This window comes from Heteronotia binoei, unplaced genomic scaffold (genome assembly GCF_032191835.1).
Source record: "Heteronotia binoei isolate CCM8104 ecotype False Entrance Well unplaced genomic scaffold, APGP_CSIRO_Hbin_v1 ptg001397l, whole genome shotgun sequence".
NCBI lineage: Eukaryota > Metazoa > Chordata > Lepidosauria > Squamata > Gekkonidae > Heteronotia > Heteronotia binoei.
Genome location: NW_026800260.1, coordinates 79,076 through 105,752, shown reverse-complemented (window position 1 = coordinate 105,752; position 26,677 = coordinate 79,076). Strand labels below are relative to the sequence as shown.

Genomic DNA, 26,677 nt, shown 5'->3' with positions numbered 1-26,677 from the left:
TCCCTCCCTCCCTTCCTTCTCCTCCCTTCCCTCCCTCCCTCCCTTACACCCTCCCTCCCTTCCTTCCTTCCCTCCCTCCCTCCCTCCCCAGGGCTTCTTTCCTTCCTTCCTTCCTTCCTTCCTTCCTTCCTTCCTTCCTTCCTTCCTTCCTTCCTTCCTTCCTTCTCTTCCTTCCTTCCTTCCTTCCTTCCTTCCTCCTTCCTTCCTTCCCTCCCTCCCTTACACCCTCCCTCCCTCCCTCCCTTACACCCTCCCTCCCCTCCCTCCTTCCTCCCTCCCTCCCTTCCTTCCTCCCTCCCTCCCCCCTCCTCCCTCCCTTCCTTCCTTCCTCCCTCCCTCCTCCCTTCCTTCCTTCCCTCCCTCCCCAGGGCTGGAGGAAGTAGGCAAACAAGGCACTTGTCTATGGGCCCCCATGCCTTTAGGGGCCCCGGGGCCAGCTTCCCCTCCAGTTCCCCCCCCCCCCCCGCGGCTAGTTTTCCTCTTCCTCGGTCGCCCCCTTCCTCAGCTTGCCTGCCTCTCCTCCTCCCCATTGTTTCGCCCTTCCTCCGTCCGCCCGCCCCCCTCCCTCCCTGTCGCTTCTTTCGTTGTTGCTTTGCTGTTCGTCCGCTTCCCTCTTCATCGACCCCTCGTTTCCTTCTTGGTCTGCCTGCCCACCTCCTCCCCACCTGCCGCCCAGCCCCAAGGAATCCCGCCTCTGGAGCGAGAAAACCGCTTCTGCACTCGCTGGGCTTCCAAGGCACTTTCGGCCAAGTCAGGCGGGGTGGAGGGGAAGCCTTTGCAAAACTCCCTCTGGGCTCCGGTTGAGTGGTGGGCAGCGGGCACAGGACACCCCCCCCCCAAGAAAAATTCCAAAGTGCCGCCAGCTGCAGCAGGGGACGGGAGCAGTGGGGCGGGTGCTCCAACTCGGAGATAATTTGCGAGGGGGGGGCAAGATTTCAACTGCCTTGGGGCCTCCATGGGGTTTAATCTGGGCCTGTCCCTCCCTCCCTCCCTTCTTTCCTTCCTCCCTCTGGCATTCATGTCTTGTGGCTCTCAGACGTCTGACGTTCATTCTATGTGGCTTTTGCATGAAGCAAGTTTGGCCACCCCTGCTATAGCAGGTAGGAGGTTACAATTTCAGCGAGTTCCCATAATAGTTCACAACCGAAGGCCGGATGGAATAGCTGGTCCTGCAGGCTTTGGGAAACTGGGCAAGGTCCCTCCAAGCTCTGACATCCTCTGGAAGTTGGTCCCACCAGAAGGGGGCAGCAGTAGAGAAGGCTCTGTCACCTCTCGTGTTAAGTCTTGCCTCCCTCAGCCGGAAGATGATAAGAGATGTTGAGACCCCGATTGAAGTCCCCTCTGGGGAGCATGTGGGGAGAGGCGGTCCCTGAGGTAGACAGTTGCCCGGCCATAGAGGCCTTTAAAGGCAAAAACCTGCCCTGGCAGCGCCTTGGAGCGGATCCGGGACGGGCAGACATCCAGTGCAGCGCCCGCAGGCCAGGCTGTCTGTGCTCCCGCCCGGAGAGCCCCGGTAGACGCCCGGCTGCCCCATTCTGCCGCTGCAGTCTCCGGATGCGGGACGGGGGCAGCCCCATGCAGAGGCCGTGACAGTAGTCCAGACCGGAGGTGACTGCAGCGCGGATCTCAGTTGCCAGGCGGGGGTGCTCGAGCGAGGGAACCAGCGGCCTCCCCCGCCTAAGCCTCTGTGGGGGGGCACTCCTTTCTTTGCGGCCCCCCAAGACAGAGGAAGGACCGCAGAGGAGCAAGCAGCCCCCTGGGAGAGCAGCGGGGTGAGGGAGGAGCAGCCCCCCCCCATTTCTTAAGTTCCCCTCTGGGACTTTCTCCCCCCCCCTCGTGTTTGCTGAACTTCGCCTTGGCTCCGCCTGCTTTTCCCGAAGGGCCCCGAAGACCCCGCCCCTTCAGATGCTGCCCCTCCGCAGACGGCGCCCTCCAGTTTCCTCGCTCATCCTAAAGCTGCTGGGCTGAGCATGATGAACGCTTGTTCTGCAGAAAACCATTTAACACCTTGAATTTCACCCCCCCCCGGTATTTGGAAGCCGCTCCCCATTTGTGTGCGGAGCCTTCAGGGGGCGTCCTCGACTGAGCGGAGCCTCCCCGAGAGCGAGGGGGACCCCCAAACAGGCACCCCCAGAATAGCCGCTCTCCTCTGCCGTCTTTGGATGCTTTCTGTAAAAAACTATCTTCCCAAACAGGACTAGCTGTGGCTGCTTCTCCCCGGAGACTGATGACGCTGCCCAGAGGGAATGCTCATTGGTGCTCCTTTGTAGCTGGGCCGCACCCCCCCCCCCCCGGACTGAGGGGCAAAAGGTCCCCCCCTCCCCTGCAGGGGACAGACGAAGTTTGCAACTGAAGCTGCAAGTGGGGTTTCCATGGGGCAGCCATGGGGCACGGCCTGATCCTGCTGGGGATGCTGCTGGTGGCGCTGGGGCCACCCCTGGGGGTCCTCGGATCAGAGAGGAGACTCCGCACGCCCCGTAAGCAGATCTCTTTTGGGGGGGGAGGGGAGGGAAGAATGTGGGGGGCTTGGAGAGACTGCTGGGGCCCTCCCTGGTCCATGGAGGGGGAGGGAAAATGAGCCTTCCCATAAGTGGAGCAGGGGGGCGTGGAGAGATGGGCCCCTCCCCCTCACCGTGGGAGGGAGGGAGGAGCCTCCTGCAGAGTCCTCCCTCTTGCCCTGGCAGGGACTGGACTCACTTCAGTCCCCCCCCCACGCGGCCCCTTTTCTCCCCAGAGGGGCCCCAGCTGGCCTTTCCTTGCCCTCCTCCGTGTTCTCCTCCCTCTGAAACAGACCCTCAGTCCGACACAGGCGAATCCTGTCTGCTCAGAGGGGCTCTCCGGGGTCTCAGGCGGGGGTCTTTCCCGTCAGCCCCCTCCGGATCTTTGGAGCTGAAGATGCCAAGACTTGAACCCGGGACCTTTCTGCCTGCCAAGCAGATCATGATGAATGAGTTGGGCTTTTTTAATGCCCTGCTTGTTTCTCCCTTCGCCTTCTCTTCCTCTCCCCACGACAGGTACCTTCTGAGGGGGGGCGGGCTGAGAGAGTCCTGAGAGAACTGGGACTGGCCCAAGGGCACCCAGCAGGCTGCCTGTGGAGGAGGAGGAGATGAAACCGGGTTCTCCAAATCAGAGTCGGCAGCTCTTAACCTTGACGCCCCACGCTGGCTCTCTCCACTGGCCACACCCATCCCCTGGAACTCCCTGCCACTGGAGCCCAGGGGAAAGGAAGCCAGAAGCCACCAGCCCCGAACAGCCGTGGCAGGCACTCCCCGGGCAGCCGTGAGGGCTGATCAGGAGAAGGTTATGGATCCCCCGCCCCCCTCTGTTCCAGTCCCGTCCTCTGCCCCGGAAGCTCCCGGGTAATCTTGGGCAAGTTGCGCCCTCTCTCTCTCTAGGTCTGGTCTACCTCTCAGGGGTGTCGTTGCGATAAAACAGGAGGAGGAGGGAAGCCACCTGGGGTCACCCCTGGGGTGGAAAGTGGGGTGGAGGGGTTTGTTTGTTGCCTCCTTCAGCAAAAACTGAGAAAGATCCCCTCCCCCACCGGCTGCCTCTTCACGATTGCTTTAAATCATCATAATCAGAAGAGAGGGTCCGAGCTCCCCCTCCCAGTTGTCCAAAGCAGGGGGGTTGGGAGGGGTTCATGACTGCAGGAGGGGCTGCCTAGGAGACAGAATGGGGGCAGGAGAGGGAAAGGGGGCTCTGAAATTGACCCCCTCAGCATACAGGCACAAAGACACCTATTTCCCTCTCTGCCTTCTCTGATCGTCTCAGTTAAAAACCATCTTCCCCTTGGAGAAGAGAGCCCCGTGGCGCAGAGTGGTAAAGCTGCAGTACTGCAGTCCTAAGCTCTGCTCACGACCTGAGTTCGATTCCCCGCGGAAGCTGGGTTTTCAGGTAGCTGGCTCGAGGTTGACTCAGCCTTCCATCCTTCCGAGGTCGATGAAATGAGGACCCAGCTTGCTGGGGGGCGGGGGTGGAATGTAGATGACTGGGTAAGGCAATGGCAAACCACCCCGTATAAAATCTGCCGTGAAAACGTTGGAAAAGCAACGTCACCCCAGAGTCGGAAACGACTGGTGCTTGCACAGGGGTCCTTTCCTTTCCTTTTTCCCCTTGGAGAACAGTTGCTGGTGCTTCTGCCGGAGACAGATGACGCTGTCTCACATTGAATTCCCATTGGTGCTCCTCTGTGCCTCGACCCGCCCACTCCCAGGACTTCAGAGGCAAAAGTCCTCCTGCCCCTCCCCTGAACAGCAAAGTTCCCCCCCACTTTCCCCAAGGCTTGAATATCCATCTTGAGGGGTGGAGAGCAGAACTGTGCCCAGCATTCCAGGCGGGGCCGCATCACAGAATTGGGCATTAGGACACCAGCTGATTTGCTTTCAGTCCCCCTCTGAATAAGGCCCCCAGCATAGCATTCGCCTTCTGTGTTGCCCTCTCACACTGTGTGCACCTCTCCAGGGAGTTCTTTGCCGCAACTCCAAGATCTTGTTGCTGGTCAGATCCCCACAATCAGACCCCGTCGATGTAAGTAATGTGGCATTGTGGAGTGCAAGTGTCAAGCGTACCTGAATGCTCAGGCAAAAGACGATTTCAGACAAGGCCTCTTAAGCACACCTGCACCTCCAGTCACTGACACTGAGAAGCTCACAGTCCCCAATTGCTCCTAAGTTGACTTGTCATATTATTGCAGGAAAGAACAGCCCTGTCTGTGTTGGCCCCTTTCAGGGCCAGATCTGGGGGGGGGGGGGGAGAGGGGGGTGCTTGCCCCAGGCACCGATGGAGGAGTGGCGCCAAATTGGGTATGGAGTCCATTGTATTCTATGGGACCATAAGACAGAATGGCCCATAAGGGGCGTCATTTGTTAATTTCTCCCTCCCCCTCAAAAACCTTGGAGATCCAATCCTGGCCCCTTTTTATGCTCTCCTCCTGGACCCCACCCCTCTCTGGGCTAGTTTCCCCCCAAAACCTTGACAGCCACCCAGTCAGAGGGACAGAGGGGATCCTGGGAAATGTAGGCTTTCCGTAATAACTCCTAGGCAGGCTTCTCTGGCGCCTGTAGGCCTCGTTAGACCCAGGATCAGGACAGTTGCTATCCGTTCAAATGCAGGACATCATTTGCTGTGATCCAAGAGGACCCAAGAGGAATATGCAGAACCAGGAGGATCCACTGCGAGATCCCACCCCTGCTCTGTGTCCAGGAGGTGATCCGCAAAAAAGGGACAGATCTTGCATTTCCTGGTTCCCCAGCAGTGCAGAAACAGCACAAGAATTCCTGGCTCCTCCTGATTTTGACATGGACTCCTGTTAGAATTCACTGTGATAGTCCATGAATGTCCTTGGAATCAGGCCTCGGTTTGGGCAGGAGCTCACAGGAGCAGAGCTCTGGAACCTCTAAATTTCATTGTGCTTTTTCTTTCTTCCCCACCAAATCCTTGCTTCTGGGCTCCAAAGCCCCTGGGAGAATTTTACTGAACTCGAAGATGTGACAAGTTTTCTAATATTTTTTTCCACAAAAAATAGGGAAATAACCCAAAACAGAAAGCAGAGAGATGGAAATCTTCCTCATGCCATGGGAGTAAAGTGTTACTATGACAGTTCTATTTTAAGAAGCATTTGAAGGTAGATGCTGAGCTGATCTCCAGCCAGGAAGGCGGTGGGGCCCTTGGATGACCAAGGGGTAAAAGGATTACTGAAGGAGGATAGGGAAATGGCTGAGAAGCTGAATGCATTTTTTGCCTCCTTCTTCACTGTGGAAGAAGAGAAGTGTTTGCCCGCTCCCGAACCACTAATTTTGGAAGGGGTGTTGAAAGACCTGAGTCAGATTGAGGTGACAAGAGACGAGGTCCTATAACTGATTGACGAATTAAAAACTAATAAGTCACCAGGTCCGGATGGCATACATCCAAGGCTTCTGAAATAACTCAAAGGTGAACTTCTGGATCTCCTGACAAAAATATGTAATCTTTCATTAAAATCTGCATCTGTTCCTGAGGCCTGGAAGGTAGCAAATATCACCCCCATCTTTAAAAAGGGTTCCAGAGGAGATCCGGGAAAATAAAGTCCAGTCAGTCTGAGTTCAATACTGGGAAAGTTGTAGAAACCATTATCAAGGACAGAATGAGTAGGCACATTGATGAACACAACTTATTGAGGAAGACTCAACATAGGTTCTGCAGGGGAAGATCTTGCCTCACTAACCTGTTAGAGTTCTTTGTGGGGGTGAACAAGCACGTGGACAAAGGGGACCCGATAGATGTTGTTTACCTTGACTTCCAGAAATCTTTTGATAAAGTTCCTCATCAAAGGCTCCTTAGTAAGCTCAAGAGTCATGGAGTAAAAGGACAGGTCCTCTTGTGGATCAAAAACTGGCTAATTAATAGGAAGCAGAGAGTGAGTATAAATAGGCAGTCTTCGCAGTGGAGGACCTGTCCTTTTTCTCCATGATTCTCGAGCTTACTAAGGCGCCTTTGATCATTCCACCAAGTTTCTGAAATTCCCGCAATGTCTATGTTTTCTCCCAACACTAAACATTCCAACTCACCAATTTTACTTTGAAGACTTCTAGCACTTGTGTACAAACATCTATCATTTCCCACGCAAGCTAGGCCCGCCACCTTCCTTCTGCCGCCTCGAGACTCTGGCAGGCAGTCCATTCTGTTTGTCACCATCTCAGTGGACAACTCTGATCCGTTACCCTGTAGAAAAGTAACAGCTAACCCTTCATCTCTTTGATATGAGTGCTCTCGAACCGGAGACATTTCATCTCCTGTCGGCTTTCCCCCAAGATTTAGTTTAAATACTGCTCTGCCACCTTTTTGATTTTAAGCGCCAGCAGCCTGGTTCCATCCGGGGAAAAGTGGAGACCATCTCTTTTGTACAGCTCCCGCTTGTTCCAGAAAGCATCCCAGTGCCTAACAAACTTAAACCCTTCCTCCTTACACCATCGTCTCATCCACACATTGAGACTTCTAATTTGTGCCTGTCTCTCCTGCCCTGCACGTGGAACAGGTAGCACTTCTGAGAAGGCTACCTTGGAGGTCCTGGCCTTAAGTCTCCCGCCTAGCAGCCTAAATTTTTCCTCAGGACCTCACGACTGCATTTCCCCACATCGTTGGTGCCAACATGCACCACAACCACTGGTTCCTCCCAGCACTGTCTATCAGCCTATCTACAACACGCGTAATGTCCGCTACCTTCGCACCAGGCAGGCAAGTCACCATACGGTCAGTACGTGGTTTCGCCACCCGGCTGTCTACTTGCCTAAGGATCGAATCACCAACTACAAGACCCCCCCCCTTCCTCCCTGCCCAGGGATGGTTCCTTGGCACAAAAGGATACCCACTCACCAACGAAGAAGAGGTCCCTTCTGAGGGCGCATTCCCCTTATCCTCAGCACAGTGCCCTGTTCCCTCTCGACCCTCTCGCTCTCTGGCAGCAACGGGGTTGCCATGTTCAGAGCGGGACTCATCTAACACGTCCCTGAGAGTCTTCTCTGAGTGCCTAACTGACCGTCTCTGCTTCTCCAGGTCAGTCACCTCAGCCTCAAGGGTACGAACTCGTTCTCTGAGGACCAGGAGCTCCTTGCATCGAGCACACACCCAAGACTTCTGTCCTTTGGGCAGAGAGTCGTACAGGTGACACTCAGTGCAAAACACTGGAAAGCCCCACCCCCCCTGCTGGCATTCTACCTTTATGATAGCTTTTTAAAAAATATACAGTCCCCTTTTAAACCCTGTTTGTTTATGTGGCTCTCCTTCTGGAGGATGTACTTACCTTATTGGGAACACAAGGAATCTGGGATCCTGGTCCTTACACAGCCCCCAGGCTACGAGCCACAGGCCAAGAGCCCTTTAGCTTCTCTGGCAAGGCACGGCTTAATAATGCAAAGGGGGTGGGGAGCACAGCCACTCCTAATCAATCAGCAACAATCACCTTCAATCACCTTCACCTTCACACAAACATAGAAGTTTTCACCAACTCCCCCAGCTGCTAAGCCACAAACCTCACGCTTGTAGCACTTCTCTGCTCTAGTCCAGAGCTCTTGTTCATTAATTATTTGGAGTTGGGAGCAAAAAGTGAAGTGGCCAAGTCTGCAGATGACACTAATTGTTCAGGGTGGTGAGAACCAGAGAGGATTGTGAGGAACTCCCAAGGGATCTGTTGAGGCTGGGTGAGTGGGCGTCAACGTGGCAGATGCGGTTCAATGTGGCCAAGTGCAAAGTAATGCACATTGGGGCCAAAAATCCCAGCTACAAATACAAGTTGATGGGGTGTGAACTGGCAGAGACTGACCAAGAGAGAGATCTTGGGTCATGGTAGATAACTCACTGAAATGTCAAGACAGTGTGCGGTTGCAATAAAAAAGGCCAATGCCATGCTGGGAATTATTAGGAAGGGAATTGAAAACACATCAGCCAGTATCATAATGCCCCTGTATAAATCGATGGTGCAATCTCATTTGGAATACTGTGTACAATTTTGGTCACGACACCTCAAAAAGGATGTTAGATCACTGGAAAAAGTGCAGAAAAGGACAACTAGAATGATTAAAGGTTTGGAACACTTTCCCTATGAATAAAGGTTAAAACGCTTGGTCTCTTTAACTTGGAGAAACGTCAACTGTGGGGTGACATGATGGAAGTTTACATGCATGGGATGGAGAACGTAGAGAAAGAAGTAATTTTCTCCATTTCTCACAATACAAGAACTCGTGGGCATTCAATGAAATTGCTGAGCAGTTGTGTTAGAATGGATTAAAAGGAAGTACTTCTTCACCCAAAGGGTGATTAACATGTGGCATTCATTGCCACAGGTCCCGGTGGCATAGCCAGCTTCAAGAGGGGATTGGATAAAAATATGGTGCAGAGGTCCATCAGTGGCGATTACACACAGCATATTATTGGAACTGTCTTGGGCAGTGATGCTCTGTATTCTTGTTGCTTGGGGGGGTGGGGGACAAAGTGAACATAAGAACATAAGAGAAGCCATCTTGGATCAGGCCAATGGCCCATCCAGTCAACACTCTGTGTCACACAGTGGCCAAAATTTATATATACATATATATACACACTGTGGCTAATAGTCACTGATGGACCTCTGCTCCATATTTTTATTCCACCCTCTCTTAAAGCTGGCTATGCTTGTAGCCGCCACCACCTCCTGTGGCAGTGAATTCCATGTGTTAATCACCCTTTGGGTGAAGAAGGACTTCCTTTTATCTGTTCTAACCCGACTGCTCAGGAATTTCATTCTGTTCTTATATGACACAGAGTGTTGGACTGGAGGGGCCACTGGCCTGATCCAACAGGGCTTCTCTTATGTTCTTATGTAATTTAGTACACTTTCTGGTGATGTGTGGGGTGTGTGGCCGATGTAAAGGAGTCATGCAGATGATGTGATAGTGAGCTTTGGCACCTCTTTTTCTACTGAGTGACCCCTGCATGGAAGGAAGTAGGAAAAGCAGAGAGCTGGTCTTCTGGGGGAGCGCCCTGGCACCAAGACTGCTTTGGAGAACATTGTCTCGGAGTCTTTGGACTGAGACCTGGACGACACCAGAGGGGACTGTAACCCCCCTCCCCCCTCCTGTCCTGTTCCACGGAGTGCTCCCCCCCACAAACCCCGCGAGAGTCTCTGTTCTGTGGCCCCCGCGTGGTGCAGTGTGAGGCCAGGGGTGTGCAAAGAGAGGAGATGGCGAGTGTGGTGGGGGCTGTGGCAGTGCTACGGGGGGGGGGTGCCTGGTGTCCTTTGGGGGGCAGGCGGGGGGGGCGGGAGCAGCGGAGGGAGCTGATTCGGAACTGCCCCCCTACCCTTGCAAAAATCCCTCTGGATCCGCGCTGCGGGGAAAGGGCTGCTTTTCTTTTATTCCGTTAATGCCTCGCCTTGAGGAAGAGCCCCCGCCCAGGAGCTTCAGGGGGGTGGGGGGAGGTCGTCTCCGGAGCTGCCGGCGGGGGGTGCAGGAGGGGGTTGGGGGAGCCGCTGCTCACCAGGCCCTGCTCCCCCCCCCCGTCTCCGCAGCCCCCCATTTCCTGTACCAGACGAAGTCCGAGTGCCGCTTCGCCAACGGGAGCGCAGGGGAGGTGCGCTACCTGCAGAGGTACTTCTACGGGCGGCAGGAGTACGTGCGCTTCGACAGCCGCCGCGGCTGGTTCGAGGCCGTCACCGAGCTGGGCGAGCCCGACGCCCGAGGCTGGAACAGCCAGAAGGACCGGATGGACTCTCTGCGGACCGCGGTGGACGCCTTCTGCCGCCACAACTACCCGGTGATGGAGGAGGGGCAGGTGGTCGGCAGGACAGGTGAGCTGGGGGGGGAGGAAGAGGGAGGGGGCGGGGCTCCGGAGGGAGGGGCGGGGCGCCCTGTCCCCCCCTTCCTCTCCCCCCCTTCAGGGGTGCCCACCAGAGGGAGTCTGGGGTGGGGGGGTGGAGAATAGACGGCAGTCTCCCCCCTGTCCCCCCCCACTCCTCCAGCCCTCCAGCTGGCAGCCCCAGCCACCTGCAGGCGCCTCCGGACTGATTCTGGACCCCCCCCCATCTCAGCCATCTGGGTCTCAGGGGGGCAGGAGAGAGTCCCCCAGGCTGGGGGGTCCCAGAGAACCAAGGGGTTGGGTCCCTCCTTGGGGGTCTCCTCCATCAGCATCTCCGTCATTCTCCGGTTGAGGGGGGGTGGTGGTGGTAAGAAATCCTTTCAGTTCTTTGAAATTGATCTCTTTTTTCAATAAAATCCTCTGCCTGGGGGTTTTGAAGGCTGAGCTTTAAATCGCATCCAGTTGGACCAAAGGGAGCGGAGGTCGGCGCTGCAGGAGGTGGGCGCCTCCCTCCTGGAGTGCTCTGCTTCCTCCGCCCCCTTCAGCCAAATGAAGAAGCAGCCTGAGCTTTGCACTGCCCGCCTCTGGCAGGGGAAGGCAGGAGGCGAGCAAGGCGGGGCCACCTTGGAAGGCCTCTGAATACATCCCGGGTCTTGCTGCCGGAGCTCCTGAGGGTCTTGCGGGGAGGAGAGCAGAAGGAAGCAGCAACACGGCGACAGAACAAGCCCCCCAATCGCAGGAGGAGATTTTCACCTCCCTGCTTAATAAAATGGAGCAGAAGCTGGTGGGCAACATGTCAGCTCTTATTTGCCACTTTCAGAGCAGCTGACTGGATTACAAACATCCCTACAAACTGTTACACAAAAAGCAGACTCAGCATATAAAATAAGCACTAATTTACAAAATGGCTACCAGGCTCTTAAGTCAGCAAATGAAGGCTTGCAGTCCAGAGTCTTCGCCTTGGAAGCCTCTTCGCAAAAAAACTCACCTTAAATTCCGGGGCTTCGATGAGTCTTTGGCCCCAATCTGGGACCTCTCTACATTTCTTTCTTTAAAACAATTTATTGTAATGTAAAGTATTGTAATATCATATTATCATTTGCTATTAGAAATTAACACACATACATTACATTTTCTCCCCCCTCCCCCCTTTTTGTGACTCTCGTCCGTGCCAAGCCCCTTGACAAACCACTCCCTATTACTATTTTATTTAACTTGTTAAAAGGTAATAAACTCTGTCTATTAAAGAATCTTTCTTCATGAAGAAAAAACATTTAAAAGAAAAAAAACCCCATATTTGTAATCCAGCTTCATAGTAGTCCTTTTTAGTCATTCACAAAGAAATGAAAAAGATATAATCCAATAATCTCATTTTTTCCTATAATCCATATACAGTTTCTTTAGAGATAAACCATTGTCAAAGATCGCCAAATGTCCTTTAACGTTCCATTGTTTTTCAATATACTTTTGAAACTTTCCGCACTCGCTTTTACACTTCTCTAAATCTTGTTCTTTTAAGATTCTTGTAAATTTGTCCATTTCACTCCAATGCATACCTTTCATAGTCCATTCCCACATTTCTGCTAATTTGTCTTGTTTTCACCCTTGTGCATATAATCTCCGTGCGGCTGAAAGCATATGCCAAATTATGTTCTATCTTGTTTTTTAAATGTCTCCATTTGTAATCCCAACGAAAAAGTCTAGCGCCTTCTTACTATTATACCCCAAAACTTTCAAAATCTCTTGCTGAATCATTTGCCAAAACTGTTTCCCCTTTTCCCAAGTCCACCACATATGGTAGAAAGATCCTTCTTGTTTTTTACCTTTCCAGCATCTATCCGACACCTGATTGTTCATTTTTGCCAATTTCTTAGGTGTCATGTACCACCTATATAACATTTCAAAGCAATTTTCTTTAATGTTATAACATGTAGATATTTTCATAGAGTTCTTCCTTAAGTGTTCCCATGACTCCATCTGTCTTTTTTTATGTATATGTATCGCCAATTTTATCATTTCTGATTTAACTACTTATTTTCTGTAGACCATTTCATATGTCTTTGCAATCAACTTTTCATTTTCCCCAAAGAGCACTCTCTCCAGTTCTGTTTCTTCTTGTCTTATTCCATAGTTCTTAATGTCCTGTTCAAGCAAACTCTTTATATGTTGCAATTGAAACACATTATATTTATATTGTATTTCTTCTGCCGATTTTAGTTCTACCTTTCCTCCTTGAATATTTAAAAGTTTTTTATATGATAGCCACTTCTCTTCTTTGATATCTGAATACAGTTTTATTACTTCTGTTGGCACAATCCAAAGCGGTTTCCTCTCGTCCCCATGTCTTTTATATTTCAACCAAGTATTTAACAGATTCCTTCCGATCTAGTGATGTGAGAAGAAGCCATCCATCTTATTTTTCCCATAGTACATGTAAGCATGCCATCCAAAAACATTTCCATAACCTTCTAATGCTAGTAACTTTCCGTTTAATAATGTCATCCATTCCTTAATCCACACCAGGCACAGTGCATCATGATAGTTTTAAATTAGGCAGTTGCAATCTGCCCCTTTCTTTCGCATCTGTCAAAAGGCTGAGCACATCTCACAGAGGCCTGAGAGGAGCAGAACAGGGCAGAGCAGCTGGAGAAGTTGCTGGGAATTTCTGAGTGTTGGAAGACTTCATTCTGAGCTTGTGGGGCTGCCTAAAATTCTGAGGTGTGATAGCTGGGGAACTGCTGTTTGTTTGGTTGAGTGGGCTAAAAAGGAGAAAGAGATTGAGAGTGATTGAGAGTGATTGCTGTTGATTGCTGAAGAGTGCCTCTGCTCTTCACCTGGGGGCTTCCTAAGACCCAGGAACCTAAGGACCAGGAACTCAGATCCCTGATTTCCTTGTTCTCCCAATAAGGTAAGTTAAGGTAAGGTAAGTTGACCCTCCAGAGTGGGAGCCACTTAAACAAACAGCATTTAAAGAGGGGGGTTGGGGGCTTTCCAGTGTTTTGCACTGAGTGTCACATGTACGACTATCTGCCCAAAGGACAGAAGTCTTGGGTGTGTGCTCGCTGCAAGGAGCTCCTGGTCCTCAGGGAACGAGTTCGTACCCTTGAGGCCAAGGTGACTGCCCTGGAGAAGCAGAGACGGTCAGTTAGGCACTTGGGGAAGACTCTCGGGGGCGTAGCAGATGAGCCCCGCTCTGAACGTGGCAGCCCCGTTGCTGCCAGAGAGTGTGAGGATCGAGAGGGAACAGGGCACCGTGCTGAGGATAAGGGGAAGGCGCCCTCAGAAGGGACCTCTTCTTTGGTTGGTGAGCGGGAATCCTTTCGCAGCAAGGAACCATCCCTGAGCAGGGGGAGAGGGGGGGGGGGGGGTTGGTAGTTGGTGATTCGATCCTTAGGCAAGTAGACAGCTGGGTGGCGAAACCGCGTACTGACCCTATGGTGACTTGCCTGTACCTCAAAAAGGATATTATATCACTGGAAAAGTGCAGAAAAGGACAACTAGAATGATTAAAGGGCTGGAGCACTTTCCCTATGAAGAAAGGTTGAAACGCTTGGGGCTCTTTAGCTTGGAGAAACGTCGACTGCGGGGTGACATGATAGAGGTTTACAAGATAATGCATGGGATGGAGAAAGTAGAGAAAGAAGTACTTTTCTCCCTTTCTCACAATACAAGAACTCCTGGGCATTCGATGAAATTGCTGAGCAGCCAGGTTAAAACGGATAAAAGGAAGTACTTCTTCACCCAAAGGGTGATTAACATGTGGAATTCACTGCCACAGGAGGTGGTGGCGGCCACAAGCATAGCCACCTTCAAGAGGGGTTTAGATAAAAATATGGAGCAGAGGTCCATCAGTGGCTATTAGCCACAGTGTGTGTGTATATATAATTTTTTTGCCACTGTGTGACACAGAGTGTTTGACTGGCTGGGCCGTTGGCCTGATCCAACATGGCTTCTCTTATGTTCTAATTTTCATTTCAATTCTTTGGAGGGGGGACGGGGGATTACAGTCCCTTTCTGTGTCACACAGTGGCCAAAAAAAAGGTGTTTCACAAGTGGGGCTAGAAGCCTTTCCACTTTCCCTATGAAGAAAGGTTAAAACGCTTGGGTCTCTTTACCTTGGAGAAACGTCAATTGCAGGGTGACATGATAGAGGCTGACAAGATAATGCCTGGGATGGAGAAAGTAGAGAAAGAAGTCCTTTTTCTCCCTTTCTCATAATACAAGAACTCGTGGGCATTCAATAAAATTGCTGAGCAGTCGGGTTAGAGCAGATAAAAGGAAGCCCTTCTTCACCCAAAGGGTGATTAACATGTGGAATTCACTGCCACAGGAGGTGGTGGCGGCTACAAGCATAGCCAGGTTTAAGAGGGGATTGGATAAAAATATGGAGCAGAGGTCCATCAGTGGCTATTACACACAGTGTGTGTATGTATATATATTGGCCACTGTGTGACACAGAGTGTTGGACTGGATGGGCCATTGGCCTAATCCAACATGGCTTCTCTTATGTTAAAATTGGAGGTGTGGGCTGCTCCTTTAATAACAGCTCCCTACAGACTGGGCTCTGACCACAATAATAAAAGATCTGGTCCAAGGGACATTCTGGCTATGATACCGGACTGTCCCATGAGAAAATCAGTCCCTGCTCCTGCCAGATCCTGGGGTTCTTTGTCATTTAACGGCTCTGCTATAGCTGTCTATTGATTTTTGATTTTTCCTCTAATTGATTGGTGGGGGGAAGAATAAATAGGAAGACCTCCTTCTTGGGAGCTTCCCAGAGGCCAGAGGGGACCTTCCAGCAGGAGCCAAAGGAGGATTTAGGGATCCCCTTGAGAGTTTTCCAAGGTATTTCCAGAGATCTCTTCAGCAGGAGCAGAGAGTACAAGGTCTCCCCTGTCGAAAAGCATTTCCGGAGAGTTCAGCCTGACCCAGCAGGTGCTTCTGTGGGAGTCTTCAGGCGGATTCTTATCCCAGGCTGGGTGGGGGTCTGATCCTGCAAACCAACTCCTAGTGTTTTGGGAAGCAAGAAGGAAGTGTAGGAATTTGTGTGGCTCTTTGTGCAGGGACCAGAATATAAGTTAGTGGATCCTTGACTATTATGGTGGTGGGAGAGGTCAAGAGATTGTGTCTTTAGAAATACATCAGCTGCAGGTGTGAGAAAGTCCTCCTCTTCTCCATATGTTTGTGTTCTCCTGGTTCTCCTCCATCTCTGCAATTGTCCCCTCTTCCCCCCTCACCTCCAGCTGAGCCCCTGGTGAAGATCTCCCCCACCAAGGGAGACCCCCTGGCCCACCACACCCTCCTGATCTGCACCGTGGCAGGATATTATCCCCCCAGGATTGACATCAAGTGGCTGAAGAACCGGCAGGAGCAGACACAGGGGGTGGGATACGATGATGAGATCCAGAACGCAGACTGGACCTACCAGTACCAGGTGATGCTGGAGACGGTGCCTCAGCGGGGAGACGTCTACGCCTGCCAGGTGGAGCACAAAAGTGTGAAGGAACCCATCTCCGTGCAGTGGGGTAAGAGAATCACGGGCTCCCCTCTTCTCCCCTCTCCCTTGAAGGGAGTTCCAAGGACTTGTGTCAAGCGACTCCCCCACTTCTCAAGGACTCCCCTCTTCCATGGGGGAGCCAGAGAACCTCAAAAGAAAATAGCATTGGGAAAAGTGCAGAATAGGGCAAGCAAAATGAGTAAGGGGATGAAACACCTTCCCCATGAGGAAAGGTTAAAGAAGTCAGGGCTCTTTAGCTTGCAGAAACGTCGACTGAGGAGTGACATGATAAAGGTTGAGAATATTATTAAGGAGAAAGTAGAAAAAGATCCTTCCCCCCTTTCTCACAGTACAAGAACTAGTGGGGTCGCAATGAAATTAATGAGATTTGGAACAGATCAAAGGAAGTACTTCTTTAACCAAAGAGTCATTAACCCACGGAATTCAGTGTTGCAGGAAGTGGTGGTGGCTACAAGCACAGACGGCTTCAAGAGGGGATTGGGTAAACATATGGAGCAGAGGTCCACCAGTGGCTATTAGGGGGAAGCACAGGGACCCCATTGCAGTGTCAGGGTGCCCACCAATAACCCTCCTATTGGCTGCCGAATGTTTTCAGAAAGTGGGGTGGGGTTGAAACTTCAAGGGAATGTTGTTTCCGTGGCAGCTCCCCTCTCCTCCCAGGCTGGGTTGGATTCCTTCTCACTCTTTCCCCCTGGGTGTGTTTTTAAAACGGGGCCTGATTCTCCCTGTGAAATCTGAGGGCTGAAAGGCCGAATCTGGCCCTGATCCGCCTTCTCACAGGGGGTCCCTCCTTCTCTTTCCACAGAGCCACAGACGTCGGACTCTGCCAAGAGCAAGGCGTGGACGGGGGCCGTGGGGGCCGTTCTGGGGCTGGTCTTTGTGGCCGTGGGGCTTTATCTGTACCTGAAGAGCAGGAAAGGTGAGGGGCTGGAGGGGAGGGTGGGGGGTGGGCCTCTATCTCCCCCTTCTGCTCTGGGATCTGCCCAGCATTGGCCTGAGTTGAGAGGGAGAAATGAGGGGACCTAAAGGAAAAATCTTATAGAATGAGGAGTTAAACTGTGGAATTCTCTGCCACTTGACATAGCGATGTCTTGTGAGCACAAATGGCTTTTGAATAGAGGGTGAGACCACCAGCCACAGTGACTCAAAGGAACCTCCATCTCCAGAGGCAGCAGACTTCTGATGTCCAATGCCGGCAGTCAGGGTCTCTCTCCCCAGTCTGGTGGTCCTCTGAAGCCCCTGGGTGGCCCCTGTGTGAGGCAGGAGGCTGGACTAGATGGACCCTCACAGCTGTGATCCAGCAGGGCTCTCCTGATGTTCATAGGAAGGCCTCGGCCGCTCTGCCCTAATGCTCTTTCTTTCTTTCTTTCTTTCTTTCTTTCTTTCTTTCTTTCTTTCTTTCGTTCTTTCTTTCGTTCTTTCTTTCGTTCTTTCTTTCGTTCTTTCTTTCGTTCTTTCTTTCTTTCTTTCTTTCTTTCTTTCGTTCTTTCTTTCGTTCTTTCTTTCGTTCTTTCTTTCGTTCTTTCTTTCTTTCTTTCTTTCTTTCTTTCGTTCTTTCTTTCGTTCTTTCTTTCGTTCTTTCTTTCGTTCTTTCTTTCGTTCTTTCTTTCGTTCTTTCTTTCGTTCTTTCTTTCGTTCTTTCTTTCGTTCTTTCTTTCTCTCTTTCTCTCTCTCTTTCTCTCTCTTTTTCTCTCTCTCTCTTTCTTTCTCTGACTTTTATCCTGCCCTCTCAGCAAGTGGGCTCAGGGCAGCTAACAATCAGTTCAAACATCTACAATTACAATTTTAAAATGATGAAATAGAATTAAAAAAAAAAATTTTATGGTGCTGTTCGCCCTCAGAGAAACTGGGTGGCCACTGCATGAGACAGGAGGCTGGAGTAGATGGACCCTTAGTGGTCTGATCCAGCAGGGCTCTTCTGATGCTCTTCTCAGGGGAAGGCCTTGGCCTCTCTGCCCTGTTGGTGCTGTTGGCCCTCCAGAGCAATTGGTTGGCCCCTGTGTGAGACTGGAGGATGGACTAGATGGACCCTTAGTGGCCTGACCCTGCAGGGCCTTCTCCCTGCTGGCTCCCACCCTGTGGAGTGGGCTCCCTTTGTAGAAGGCACAGTCAGGCCTGCTTCTTTGCCAGGCTCGGGAGGGGAGGCAAACAGCCGGCATCTGGAGAGCAGCATATTTGAGTGACGTGATCTTGATCTTGAATGCATCATGTTTTAATTCTTGCTGTGAGCCATTTTGGCCCCACAGGAAAGGTGGGGTATAAATATGACAAATAAATAAAGCAAATCTTTCTCTTGCAGCGACTCCCCTGCCGCCCCCCCCAGGTAAGAGTCTCTCTGCTTCTTTTCCGCCCCCCTTTACACCCCTCGGAGACTGTGGGCGGAGGACAAAAGCCAGAAACCCCCCTGCAGTAGGAAGAGTAGCAGACCAGACTCAGATTACAGAAGGCAGCAAGACACACAAACACTCCCCCCCCCCCTGCTGGTTTTTGTGCCTGTGGATTTCTTCTCCCTTCCCCTGAACAGCTCTCCAAAGTAGCCCAGTAAAGATGGAAAGCGCCAGACAATGTCTGGCATGTTATCATGTTTTAATTCTTGCTGTGAGCCATTTTAATAAATAAATATGACAAATAAATAAAGCAGATCTTTCTCTTGCAGCGACTCCCCTTCCGCCCCCCCCAGGTAAGAGTCTCTCTGCTCCTTTTCGCCCCCCCCTTTACCCCCCTCCGAGACTGTGGGCAGAGGACAAAAGCCAGAAAACCCCCTGCAGTAGGAAGAGTAGCAGACCAAAACCAGATTACAGAAGCCAGCAAGACACACAAACACCCCCCTCCCTTGGTGGTTTTTGTGCCTGTGGATTTCTTCTCCCTTCCCCCGAACAGCTGTCCAAAGTAGCCCAGTAAAGATGGAAAGCGCCAGACAATGTCAGTGGCCATGACAGGACTGGAGAGTCCAGAACCCCTTCCTCCAGGTGGAATCTGCTCCGTGTCCATCATTTATGGAGACCCGGAAGGGTGGGCATGCTGTGATCCGGGGGGGGGGCAAACTGTGGCTCTTTCACACATATTGTGTGGCTCTCCAAGCCCCCACCCCTATTGGCCAGCTTGGAGAAGAAATGTTTCTCTTTATATCACTTTCCCAAGCCAAGGCACCCAGTGGCTTGGAGAAGGCTTTTAAAGTTAAAGTTGCTTTCTTTCCACTTCTCCCTCCTTCCTTCCCCACATCAATTTTCCACCCTTCCCTCCCTTCCTTCCTCTCTGTATTGTGGGCGGGTTTGTGGGGCTCAGGTGAGGTCAGAAGATTCTGCTTTCCTCTCTGGGAATACATTTTGCTTCTGAGAATTCTCTTCCCTCTTTCCTGACAGGGCTCCTCAGTTAACCCTTCCTGCCCTGGATGCGACATGTGGAAAGGCATTTCCTGTAGCCAAAGGCCCTCTCTTCCCATGGAGGAAGCAAAACTCAGGGAGTGAAGATGGGCCGAGAAAGGACTGTTCCCCCAAGCTGGCTTGTTCCGTGTTTCTCTGTTACTGCGTGTGGGAAGGGAGTCCTCCTGCTTGGGGTGTGTGTGTGTGAGGCTGTTCCCTCCTTCCTCCCATTTCGTATTCCTCCACAGGGGTGGCAACTCCATGTTGGGGATTCCTGGATATTTGGGGGAGGATCCTGGGGTGAGTGGAGTTTGGGGAGGAGGACAGAACCACGTCAGCATGAATGACACAGAGGCCCCCCTCCAAAGCAAACATTTCCTGCAGGGGAGTGGTCTCTGAAGTGTGGATATCAGTGGTCATCCCAGAGGATCTCCAGGGCATACAGGGAGGGTGGCAAGCCTCTGTCCTCAAGGTACAGGCCTGGGGTGACATTCTTCCCCTCAGCTGAAAGGAAGGGCTGTGTGACTGCCGTTGGGTCTTCTCTTTTGGCCAAGGGCTCTTCTGTGTTCAGCCTCCATGTGGCTTTCTCAACCATCTCAACTGCGGCAGCATCTGAACTTGTGGCTCAAATTCTCTTTTCTTTTTGGGGGCCACGCTGTGGCTAAGCTTCTCCTCTCTCTGGAGTTGCTAAATGCTCAAAATCCAATCAGGTCATTCTTAAAGAGGGGCTGAAAACGGGTGTGCAAAATGGATCAGTGTTTGGTAAACCTGTCATTCCCGGAATTCCTCTTGCTCCTTAACCTGCGCTCCCTTTTATTGGAAGAACCGTCTAATAAACATTAGAACAAACTCTTTCCTGGAACTCCGTTTGTGACCCTCTGAGCCTCCTCAGATTGCCCGTTTGCAGGGTGGCCCCTTCAGAAGGCGTCGCTCAGATGACAACATCTATCGTGATGGTGGGCGTTTAGTAGGAGAGGTGATCCTGCAGTCATGGGGGGTGAGGGTGGGGGTCCAAGGACATTCCAGGCTTCTCAGTTGATAAACAGCAGCTTGAACTGAGCCCTGGAACTTGTGAACCCAAGAAGTATCTGCAGAATAAGAGTAATATGAATATTCCACCTACAGCCAGATAGCAACCAGGCTGCCGCTTTCTGAACTAACTGGAGTTTCAGAGCTGACGTCAAGGGCAGCTCCATGTAGAGTGCTTTGCAGTAGTCTAACCTCAAGGTCACAGTGGCACGAACTCACGTAGCCACATTGATAGAAACCCATCTTCCTGACTAAATGAAATGAGAAGAAAGCATTCCCCTCCTTGCCATGAGACAGGATTCAGCATGACCCCATCCTAAAAGCCAGGAGATAGCGACTATTTCAGATGAAGTCAGGTGGAGGGAGGGAGGGTCTCACAAGAACACATTAGGAGCTGCCAAATCAGACCCTCAAAGTTAGTACTGTCAGACTGGCAGCAGCTCTCCAGGGACTCAGGCAGAGAAGTGTCTTTTGCATCCCCTCCTGCCTGGTCCTTTTCACTGGAGATGCTGCTGGGATTTGAACTCAGGGCCTTCTGCATGCCAAGCAGAGGCTCTGCCACTGAGCCGCAGGCCCTGCAGGGTCTCCCCTCAGCTCTGGAGTGCATTTAAAAATCCAGAGGTGAGGAGGCTGCAATAAATGGAGACGAGACTTCAGCTTATCGAAAGATGTAACGTTTACTATAAAACGTCAGGGAAAAGGTACGTGGGATAAAAGAAAGAAATCTTCGCATCCTAGCACGGCTGTCTACGACTTATCGGCTACATGGCTGGTTTTTACAACCCTTTGTTCAGCCGCTGCTTCTTCCCAGAGAACTTTGGGACAGGAAAACAGGCAATTCAGCTGGCAAGTAACATCAGAGCTCCTCACACACAAGGTGCCAACTGGCCCATGCAGTGTTTACATTTTTCCCAGGTCTTAGAAGAGGCGGAACCTGATTGGGTTTAAGCTACAGTCCATCACATCCTCTTTTCAGGTATACACCAACAGTTAACTCTGTAATGTCTGAAATGCCATTACCTTGAATTCCAACATGGAGTCTTTTTTCAAAGGCAGCTTAGAGGGGTGCCGTGTAGGGAAGGGGGAAAGGGGACTCTCCACATTCCCAGGAGCGGGGAGAGGAGCTCACAGGAAGCCTGCAGAGTCGTCCACCTGCAGTCTCCTGGGGAGACCCTCCTGAGGCCCATCAGGCCCCACCAGCTGAAGGAGACCGGCCCCTCTTTTGGGGGAGCCCCACACTGGGAAGTGTCAGGGATAATGAGCAGAGTTGAGCGCACACACCTTTAGCCTCTAGCCTGATCTAGGGAGGAAAGGGGAATTTTGGCAGTCTGAGAAAAACAAGAAAGGAGATACCTCGTGCCTTCTCTAGCTACAGGTTTTCTCTCTGAGCAGGGCTAGAGAGACAAAAAGCACAAATCCATCAAATAAAAAGCAGAAAGTACAAATCGATCAAAGGTGTACTACTAAAATACATGCCCACATAATACAGCAGCGTTAAAATTACTGATTGGTTTTAATGTGATTTTAATGTTTTATTATTGTATTGTTCATTTTAAATGTTGTAAGCCGCCCTGAGCCTGCTTCGGCGGGGGAGGGCGGGATATAAATAAAATTTTACATTACATTACAAAATGTAGATAAAGTTTTAGTGCATAGCAGTAGCCCTTTGTAATCGCTCGAAGGACCCCATAAAGTGAAATCATCTGGGCATGCCCCATTGGGGAGGTGGAAATACTGGGACATATTCGTGGCCCCCTCTATAAGGAACTTAGGGACAAGACAATTCTCCCTATTTTGGAGCAGTCTGAGGTGCTAACCGAGAAGAGACCTCTGGGGAAATTGTTGGTTGAGGAAATACCAGTAACCACTAGAGTGATAACCAGGTTTTGTACCCAAGTGATCAAAGAGAAGAATAGCTTTAAATAACAGGAGCTTTTTCTTTTGGGTTAGACTTTGTGGAGCAGGGCTAGAGATTCAGAAGAAAGAGTCATAAAGGTGAAAGCCAAAGCTTTCTCCCTAGCCCCTCCCCAATGTACTGATTACCCAATCAGAGCATCCCAATAGTGACTAATAGGCATATTGACGCCTAGTTCAGGCAACAAATTCGAACTCTCAGGCAGGCTAAGACATCTGCATGCATATAAACCAACAATGAATGATCTGGGACCTGTTTTGTTCAACATCTGTATAAACGATTTGGATGAAGGAATAGAGGGAATGCTTATTAAATTTGCCGATGATACTAAATTGGGAGGGGCTGCAAATACAGTAGAAGACAGAAACAGGATACAGGCTGACCTTGACAGGCTGGAAAACTGGGCTAAAATCAAAATGAATTTGATCAGGTATACATGTAAAGTTCTGCAATTTGGTAGGGAAAATCCCGTGCATGGTTATAGAATGGGAGAGACTTGTCTTAGCAGTAGTCTGTGCGAAAAGCATCTCGGGGTCAAAAGAAATGAAGTTTACTAGAAAACATCTGGATAGGGTACTTGGGATAAAACAGAAAAACAATTTAGCTTACCAGCTAGTCTAACTACATCTGATCTATATGGCTACATCCTTTGTCTCAGTGTTCTTTTCCCCAAAAAGCATTTCGCCAAGAAGGAGAGCAATTGAGCTTGCATACAAGATCAAAGCATTTCACACCTAACAACCTTACTGACCAATGTTGTGTTTACATCTTTCGCCTGGAAACTAAGAACCAGCCCATAATTGAGTTTAGGTCACAATACATCACTTCCTCTATCAGGTAAACAGTTAACTATATAATGGCTGGAATGTACATAGCTTGTATTCCAACACTTTTGCATTAAGCCAGTTTGGCCACCCCTGGTATAGCAGGTAGGAGGTTACAATTCCTGCGAGTTCCCATAATAGTTAACAATCGAAGGCTAGATGGAATTGCGTGGTTCTGCAGGCTTTGGGAAACTGGGCAAGGTCCCGCCAAGCTCTGACATCTTCTGGAAGTTGGTCCCACCAGAAGGGGGCAGCAGTAGAGAAGGCTCTGTCACCTCTCGTGTTAAGTCTTGCCTCCCTCAGCCAGAAGATGATAACGGATGTTGAGATCCCGATTGAAGTCCCCTCTGGGGAGCATGTGGGGAGAGGCGGTCCCTGAGGTAGACAGTTGCCCGGCCATATAGGGCTTTAAAGGCAATAACCTGCCCTGGCAGCGCCTTGGAGCGGATCCAGGACGCGGCAGACATATTTGAACGTATTTATTTATTTGAACATATGAAGCTGCCTTATACTGAATCAATACTGGGAAAGAAATGCCTTCTTTTTCACCCAGGTTTATTAGCAATAGAAGAATTAACAGGCAGTCTCCCATTCTGACACGTTCCTGTTGGATGGTTTCCCGCGCTCATGATGCAACCCAGATCAAAGGTTTTCTGAATGTATTACTTTTACTGTTCTGCTATTGGTTTTTCACTTTGGACCTCTTGGCATTCCAAGCCCCTCCCGCTCTATGTGGCTCTGCTTACTGCTCCTCATTCCTTGCCTGAAGAAGCGGGCAGGCACACGGAAGCTGACCTTCTGAAGAAAGCTAAGTTGGTCTTAAAGGTGCAGTCGACTCCTCTTTTGTTCTTATACTAAACCAGACCCTCAGGGGTGAATTCCCTGAGATGCGGAGGCCTGTGAAGAGGAAACTGAAAGGAAAGGTAAATACAGTCAAAACCCTTGGGGAAGCTCGGAGGCTATGGGGCAGATGGAGAGAGCGCCCCCCCCCGAAGACTCGACCAATGAAAAAAGGCCTTGCTGCTGAGCTGTCTGTTGCCGGGTAGAAGAGTCCCAGAAGGCAGCCCGAGCGGCAGATAGGCGAGGAGACGCCTGAAGTCGCCTTCTGCACTGTGGAATCAGTATCGCCCGCTCAGGCTGGCAGCGGCTCCTGATGGCCTTGCCTTTCCCCCCAAGGGACCAGAAAAAGGGTGGTGGGAGGGGGCGGGACATCCAGGTTGCAAGGCCCAGACTGGGTCCCTCCCCCCTCCAAGAAAGAGGCCCCGGAGCCTCACCGACCAGACCAGCGGAGCTGCCCCATTGGATGGAAGCTGGCCTTGGAGGGGAACTGCGCAGTGGGGCGGGGGGGGGGGCGGGCACTGCGTGTGAACAAGATCTAGCGGTATGGGCGGACCGTCAGTTAAATATGAGCAGCCGGTGTGATGCAGCGACAAAAAAGGCTAATGTCATCTTGGGGTGTATCAACGGAGGCAGAACATCCAGACCGCAAGATGGCCTTTCCCCTGTACGCTGCCTTGGTCAGGCCGCCCCCGGAGTGTTGTGGGCTGTTCCGGAGGCCTCCCTTCGAGAAGGGTGTGGGCAGAATGGAGCAGGTGCAGAGGGGAGCGAGAGGATGCGCAGGGGCCTGGAGACCAAGAAGCCCTTGGAGGAAAGGCTGAGGGGCCAGGGGATGTGCAGACTGGAGAAGGGGAGGCTGGGGTGGGTGGGGTGAGACACAGGAGGGCTGTCACTTCCAGGAAGAGGCCAGGGAGCCGTTCCTGTTGGCAGCAGAGGAAAGGACGCCTCAATAGGGGTTTGAATTAAGGGCAGGAATCTACCAGCTGGATATTAGGGGGGGGGACAATTTATAGTAAGAGTGGTTCTCCTCTGAAATCAGCTACCTGGGGAAGAGGTGAGTTCCCCCTCCCTGGCAGTCTTTTATCGTTCAACACATTTTTATTGTTTTTGTCACTGAAAAAACTACATGGAGAAAACAATCCAACTCAACAACATTGAAAAACAACAAAGCACACCGAGGGCTACAACACTATTACAAGACGAGATGCAAAAACGACAATTGAACAAACAAATAGCCACAAATAGACTAACAAATAAAAAAACAGACAAATAAAATTGGAGGATGAGAACTTGGTCTATTTTAAGACTTACTTCATCCCTCAACACCCTTTGTTCTCACCCCCCTCTCGTGTTGCAAGAGGTCCTACATATCCAACCAGTCATCCATAGGTTGCCATACCTCTTTACATGGGCTGAAATGCCCTTCAGAGAATTTTGTTGGAAGGAAATCCATTTCAGTTGTTTCCAACAATTTTTGTACAAATTCTTCTTTTGGGGGGGATTTCATGATACCTTCCAATACCTTGAATATGCGATCCTCGCCGCGGTAGTAGTTGCGTGGACTAAGATTCTCGTTTGCCCTTTAGAAATGGGGGATTGCCCTCCGTGGCAGTCTTGAAGCAGCGGCTGGACCAGCTCTTGTCAGGGATGCTCTAGGCTGAGCCTGCATTGAACAGGGGGTGGACTAGATGGCCTCTAGGGCCCCTTCCCACACTGATTGTAAAGCTGCAGCTCAGCTCTTGGCAGCCTCCAGGGTTGCTCCTGAGTCCCGCCCCAGCGAGGAGAGGGAAGGCCCGGAGCTTAAGTGTGTGTGGGGGGGGGGAGAGAAGCCCCTCATTTCTTTGTAGCCCCCCAGGACAGAGGAAGCATCCCAGAGGAGGAGGAGGAGGAACCAGCCCCACGGAAGAAGAGCAGAGGGGGAAGGAAAGAGCAGCCCCCCCTTCCTTAAGTTAAGTTCCCCTTTGAAACTCCCCCCCCGCCCCCACCCATGTTAATGGGAGGCTGTTTGCTCAACTTTGCCTTTGCTCCGCGTGATGAAGGACCCCGAAGACCCCGCCCCTTCAAATGTCGCCACCTTCACAGACATTACCCTTCAGTTTCATCTTTCCTCCTAAAGCTGCTGGGTTGATCATGATAAACGTTTGTTCTAGAGATCCAAAGGGCAGCCGTGTTTATCCGAAGTCGCAGAACAAAAGAGGAGTCGACTGCACCTTTAAGACCAACTTAGTTCTATTCAGAAGGTCAGCTTTCGTGTGCCTGCCCGCTTCCTCAGGCGAAGAATGAGGGGCAGTAAGCAGACCCACACATAGCTGGAGGGGCTTGGAATGCCAAGAGGTACAAAGTGAAAATCCGATAGCAGAACAGTAAAAGTAACACATTCAGAAAACCTCTGATCTGGGCTGCATGAGCGCGGGAAACCATCAAACAGGAACATGACAAAATGCGAGACTGCCTGTTAATTCTTCTATTGCTAATAAACCTGGGTCAAAAAGAAGGCATTTCTTTTATATAGAAAACCATTTAACACCTTGGATTTAACACACCCATCCTGTTACTTTGGAAGCCATTTCTCGTTTGTTTGCGGAGCCTTCAGGGGGGCGTCCTCGACTGAACGGAGCCTCCCCGAGAGCAAGAGGGACCCCCAAACAGGCACCCCCAGGCCAGAATAGCCGCTCTCCTCTGCAGTCTTTGGATGCTTTCTGTAAAAACCTATCTTCCCAAACAGGACTAGCTGTGGCTGCTTCTGCCCGGAGACTGATGACGCTACCACAGAGGGAATGCTCATTGGTGCTCTTTTGTAGCCCGCCCCAGGACTGAGGGGCAAAAGGTCTCCCCCCTCCCCCGCAAGGGACAGACGAAGTTTGCAACCGAAGCTGCAAGTGGGGTT

General features: G+C 51.1%; 1 protein-coding gene across 1 annotated transcript; it reads left to right on the top strand.

The window, feature by feature from the left end:
* The first annotated feature begins 2,383 nt into the window (after positions 1–2,383).
* LOC132591058 (H-2 class II histocompatibility antigen, E-S beta chain-like) lies at positions 2,384–26,607 on the top strand. The gene is made up of 6 exons (XM_060263940.1): positions 2,384–2,477; positions 10,019–10,297; positions 15,549–15,830; positions 16,629–16,742; positions 18,123–18,146; positions 26,516–26,607. Exons 1-6 carry the CDS (start codon positions 2,384–2,386, stop codon positions 26,605–26,607), a joined length of 885 nt encoding a protein of 294 aa, XP_060119923.1.
* Positions 26,608–26,677: the final 70 nt, after the last annotated feature.

Excerpts from the sequence above, each read along its gene's own strand:
- LOC132591058 (XM_060263940.1), top strand. The coding sequence starts at position 2,384 with ATGGGGCACGGCCTGATCCTGCTGGGGATGCTGCTGGTGGCGCTGGGG. Across the intron at positions 15,831-16,628 it reads ACCCATCTCCGTGCAGTGGG|AGCCACAGACGTCGGACTCT; the intron begins GTAAGAGAATCA and ends CTCTTTCCACAG. Across the intron at positions 16,743-18,122 it reads GTACCTGAAGAGCAGGAAAG|CGACTCCCCTGCCGCCCCCC; the intron begins GTGAGGGGCTGG and ends TTTCTCTTGCAG.